The 5,318-nt window shown below is 62.4% G+C and overlaps 1 protein-coding gene across 1 annotated transcript; it reads left to right on the forward strand.

The window, feature by feature from the left end:
* Positions 1-378: 378 nt before the first annotated feature.
* On the forward strand, positions 379-5,109 carry CBX2 (chromobox 2). Its single transcript, XM_050908614.1, has 5 exons — positions 379-450; positions 542-585; positions 1,172-1,237; positions 3,203-3,272; positions 3,760-5,109. Exons 1-5 carry the CDS (start codon positions 379-381, stop codon positions 5,107-5,109), a joined length of 1,602 nt encoding a protein of 533 aa, XP_050764571.1.
* The last annotated feature ends 209 nt before the right edge of the window (positions 5,110-5,318 follow it).

Raw genomic sequence — 5,318 nt, forward strand, 5'->3', positions numbered from 1 at the left:
ACCGCGCTGCCCGGGCCGGCCCCGCGCCCGGGAGAACAAAGCACCGGGCCGGGCCCGTCCCCATTGTCCCCGCTCCGGCCGGGCAGCGGCCGCCCCCCCGCGCGGGCAGGAAGAGGAGGGGTCGCGCGCAGACAATGCCTCCCCCCCCCCCCAGCCCCCCCCCTCGCCGGCACGCCCCGCCCTCCGCTCCTCATTGGCCGGCGGGAATTTGGGGAGCCCCCCCACCCCCCCACCCGCCCCTCCGCCGGGGGCGCGCGCGCGCCGTATTGTGCCGGGGGGCGCGCGGGGATGGGGGAGCGGGGGCGCGCGCGGCCGCCGTCGGGGGCGCGCCCGGGGGCTCCCCTTGTGTGTGCGTGTGCGTGTGCGCGGGCCGGGGCCATGGAGGAGCTGAGCAGCGTGGGAGAGCAGGTCTTCGCCGCCGAGTGCATCCTCAGCAAGCGGCTCCGCAAGGTGGGACCCGCCGCCCCCTCGCCGCCGCCGCCGCCGCCCCGGCCCCGGCCCCGGCCGCCGCTAACGCGCCTCTCTCCGTCTCTCTCCGCAGGGCAAGCTGGAGTACCTGGTCAAGTGGCGAGGCTGGTCCTCCAAGTGAGCGGGGCTGCGCGGTGCGGGGCTGCGCGGTGCGGTGCGGTGCGCGGAGCGGTGCGCGGCCGCGGGGTGCCGCCCGCCCGGCCGCTTTTGTTCGGGTCGCGCCGCTCCTTTTGTTTACAAATAAGCGCGGCCGCGGCCCGGCCCTCCCCGCCACCGCGTGGGGCTCCGCTCCCCCCCCTCCTCGGGCCGGACCGGCCGCCCCCGGCGTCGGCGTCGTCCGTCGGCGTCTTCTTCCCCCCCCCCCGGCGGGCAGGCACCGGCCCCGCGCCCCCCGCCCGCCCGCTGAAACCGGAGCTCCCCCGGGATGCGCGGGGCTCGCCTCGCCCCGCGGCGGCGTGGCTGCCCCCTCCCCGATCTGCCTCCCCCAGCCCCTTCTCCCCTGCCCGCCCCGCGGGGACGGGGGTGTACCGGCCCCCGGTGCGGGGATGCCCCGGTCCCCGCGGGGCCCGGCGCCGGGTGCTCGGGTCGGGCGGCACGAAGGGCCCGTTTGTCCTTGGATGAACTCCCCGGTGCTGGGCCGGTAACGGGGGCGGCAGGGAGCACCGGCCCCCCGCTCTCGCCCAGTCCACATCTTCTGTTGCAGGCACAACAGCTGGGAGCCCGAGGAGAACATCCTTGATCCAAGACTCCTCCTGGCTTTCCAAAAGAAGTGAGCAAACTATAAATATTTCTAAGCGAACGATAAAGTCAATTAACTTCTAATTGGCTGCGCGTGCGGTGGAAGTTGTGGAAACAACAGCCTGAAGCTCGCCGTGCCTTTTGTGGCACAGCCCCTTTTGTTCATCTCCTGAAATCACAGTTCGGGTCCACCTAGGACGTCTCTCCCCGGCCTGGGTAAACACGAAGAATTTATGGCCCCGCACACAATCTGGTTTTGCGCTGGCTGCACAATGGGAGCGCGGCAGCGCCCAGCAGAGACCTTTGGCTCTCGTTGCCCGTCCGGCGGTCGCGGCCTCGGCCGTGCGTGGGGGGCGACTGCAGGCCCCGGCGGCGAGACGGCGCCTGGGACTGCAGAAACGGTGGGCTTGGAAGGCACCAAAGTGTACTGCTGGAGGGCACAGCTATGAAAGGGTGAGGAAGTAACGGGTGGGAGAAAATGGTGTCCTCTGTTGGGGCCAGGGCTACTGCCCAGAGCCGAGCTGGGACCGGCAATTGTTCTGCAGCTATTGCACACCAGGAATCACACACAGAAGTAAAAAAGTAGCCAGCTGGCTACGGTAAGCACAGTGCTGCCAAATATTTTGGCTCCATATTAATAAAAATCATTAAAGTTTATGATAGGATTTAATTATAACTCGTTTCTGGATCCATTTTTTCAAGAATGGAATCTGGTGGTTAGTGCAGACAGCACGGTGTTTAATTAGCCGTATGTATTGCAGCTTAACACTGTCCTTTTTAAACGGAGAACTACGAAATAGTATAGTGACCTGAAAACATTCCCTGTACGATCACCGCGGGCTTTGCGCGGCTGCCAGCCTGGGCCACCGCGTCCGGACCAGGAGGTGCAGGAGAGATGAAACGAGCCCAGCGAAGGAGAGAACTTGCTGAGTTTCCAGGGAATGCGTTTGCTTTTCCTCTGTGCGGAGGCTGTACTGCTGCGCACTGCGAGCAGAGGGGAAGCTCAGCTCTGCAGGTGTATAACTAAGGCAAGGCTTAGCAGAGATGGGGCAGATGCTTCTGTTTGCCTGGTCCCGTTGTACCAGAAAAACTGCAAATTTTACCACAAAGTGGAAGAGCCGCTGGTTCAGGATGGGTAACGCCGTGCGGTCCATCGCTGGCCACTGGAAGCTTCTTGCTGTGGCGATGTTATTGTAGCAGAGAGGGATGCAAACAGGGATGCTCTCCCGTCACTGCCCGGCCCGCCTCGGTTCCCCTGGGCGCGAGCAGAGCAGGGAGCCGCTCTCAGGGGCAGCGTTCCAAAACTCGATGCCTCCCTTTGGAAGGTCTGTGACTGGTACCAGTGGGACAAAGGGACCAGGACTGGGGTAACCAGCGGGGAGGTCCTGCATGGCAAAGGATTTTGGCTCTGTGAGCAGTTTGGTAAATATATTTCAGCCATCCATCCTGTATGCAAGAGAGTTTCTCTTTCCTTTCACCTCTCCTCCAGTAAATCAGGGCAGATGCCTGCTGCTGAGCCAGCTGGGTACCCTGACATCCAGATAGCTGTCCTTGTTCTAAGGCCACAATTTTTATAACCCTTCCCTCACTTTGTAGTTCTTTTTCTTGCATTGCGTCGCATTCATGGCCCGAGTCTTCCAGTGACCTGTGCCGGTACCGCAGGGTAACCGGTCCGGGTTCCGTGTGGGGGAGGTTGAACTGCACAAGTCCCCGGGTTTCCATGCAGTTCTTGGGGCTCTCTGACTGCACTGGAGTGTGGTGTGCCCGTAACAGCGTGGGTTCAAGCAAGCGATGTGCTCGGAGCCTGTAAGATCGTCACATGTTGGTAGGGGTTAAGGACACCCCCCAGCCGCTGCTCAGGCGCTGGGATGGGAGCTGAGCCTACAGCATCCTGAGCAAGGAATGTTTTTAATGACAGAAGAAAGGGAGGAACCGGGATGATTTTGGATTTTTTTTCGTCCCTGCAAACATTGTCCTTAATCATTGTTTTTTTCAGGGAACACGAAAAAGAAGTGCAGAATCGGAAGAGGGGCAAGCGGCCCAGGGGCAGGCCCAGGAAACACGTGGTGAGTCCTGGTGGTGGTGGAAATCCACGGCCATGACAGCGCTGGAGGGGCTCTGGCCTTGGAAGGCACCAGCGAGTGTCCGTCCACAGCGCAGGGTGCGGTGGATGCTCAGCCTCCGGAGGGTGGCGAGGCCACAGCAATGCCCGCGGACCCCGGGTTAGGGGCTCTGAAGATTGCAGTGGCGGGTGGGTGGATGAGGATGCCTGCGAGGAGGACGTCTCTTCGTCGCTGCTCTGGCGATGGTGTAGAAGGAGACAGAAGAGTTCCCTGGCACCAGGGTCCCGTGTGGTATTTAAGCCTGGTCGGTTTTGTACTGTACGCGCCCTAACTCGTTTCATGGCAGAGGACGAGCGGATCAGCTCAAACAGGGGACGAGCCCGTGTGTGTCTGAGGCACCTGGCCGGCAACACTGAAGGATTTGCAATGCCCGTAATGGTTCTTTGGTAATTTGTGTTAACTTTCCCTGTCTCTCTCCATTGCTTTGCAGGAACCAGAGATGCCTGCAAAAACTAAGTCAAGTAGCTCCTCTTCCTCCACATCGTCCTCTTCCTCCTCCTCCGATGAAGACGATGAAAGTGACCTGGAAGCAAAGAGAGGTCCCCGCAGCAGAGAGACTCACCCGGTACCACAGAAGAAAGCTCAGATCCTGGTGGCGAAGCCTGAAATGAAAGACACTTCCAGGAAGAAGCGTGGGCGGAAACCTCTTCCCCCGGAGCAGAAAGCGGCTCGAAGGACCGTGAACCTGACAAAGGTGCTCAAAACGTCCCGGAAGGAGGTGGGCGGCAGCGCCAAGCTGATGGGGAAGCTGCAGCCCCAGCACAGCTCGCAGGGCTCGGGCATGGCCATGCTGAAGGACCCGCCGGGCGCCTTGGCTGGGCTCAGCTCGGGGGGTTCGTCCGCGGAAAACCTGCCCAACATGATGAAGAGCGGCTCCGCGAGCCCAAACCGGGCCATCAGCTGGCAGAGCTCCATCGTGCACTACATGAACAGGATGTCCCAAAGCCAGAACTCGGCAGAGACCTCGCCCCTGGGCCGGCTGGCGCTGAAGTCCCAGGCATCCAGTAAGAGCGGCTTAGGGCTGGACTTAAAAATGAGGAACCAGAAGGGATCTGGGGAGCTTGGGCTGAGCATGCAGGGACCCAAGACTGCTAAGGCTCCTAGCAGCGGCGCTGGAGGGGACCAAAAATCAGGGTTTGCTGCGGGAGGCCAAACGCTGCACAACGGCAGCAAGACGCCTGCGAGCTCGTCTGGGGCCGGCAGCCAGCCGGCCTCCAGTCAGGAGCTCAACCTCCAAGCTCTAAACCTGCAGAGCGTCAAAAATGGGCCGAGCGTGGCCAGCGGGAGCAGCCTCCCTCGCCACCTTTGCAGCGCCCTGTCCAAAGGCTCTGGCGGCGGCGCGGCGGCGAGCGTGGGTGCCGGCGGCGCGAAGGGCGGCGTGGCGGGTGCCGGGTTGAATGCTGCCAGCGCCAGCGTGCTCTCGGGGGGGGACGGCGGCAAGAGCGAGAAGCAGGCGCACCGGGCAGGCGACAGGGACGTGGCCAAAAGCGGCACAGCCGGCACGCAGGAGGGGCACGCGGCCGCGGAGAACCGCAAGCCAGCCGCTCTTTCCGAAATGAGCACAGGCGAAGAGACCAGCTCGGATTCGGACCGGGATTCGGCTTCCTTCACGGGCGTGGGTCAGAACATGTCTGTCTCCATCCAGACCAGCCAGGACTGGAAACCCACCCGCAGCCTGATCGAGCACGTCTTTGTCACCGACGTCACCGCTAACCTCATCACAGTGACGGTCAAGGAGTCCCCCACCAGCGTCGGGTTTTTCAACCTACGGCAATACTGAGCCCGGGAGCATGAGAGGAGGGAGAGGGTCCTTCAGCCTCTCCCTCAGCTTTGCCCAGCTCTTCCATCAGGTTTTTCTTTCTTCAAGTGAACGCGTGAGACCTGCTGGGACTCGTGTCTAGAGAGGCTTGAGAAAGACGCGGTGAAACCTGCTCAGAACTGCCAGCGGGTCGATGGATCCCTCCCGGCTTCACTCCATCCTCTCCCGGA

The sequence above is a fragment of the Gymnogyps californianus genome, chromosome 19 (assembly GCF_018139145.2).
Source record: "Gymnogyps californianus isolate 813 chromosome 19, ASM1813914v2, whole genome shotgun sequence".
Classification (NCBI taxonomy): Eukaryota; Metazoa; Chordata; class Aves; order Accipitriformes; family Cathartidae; genus Gymnogyps; species Gymnogyps californianus.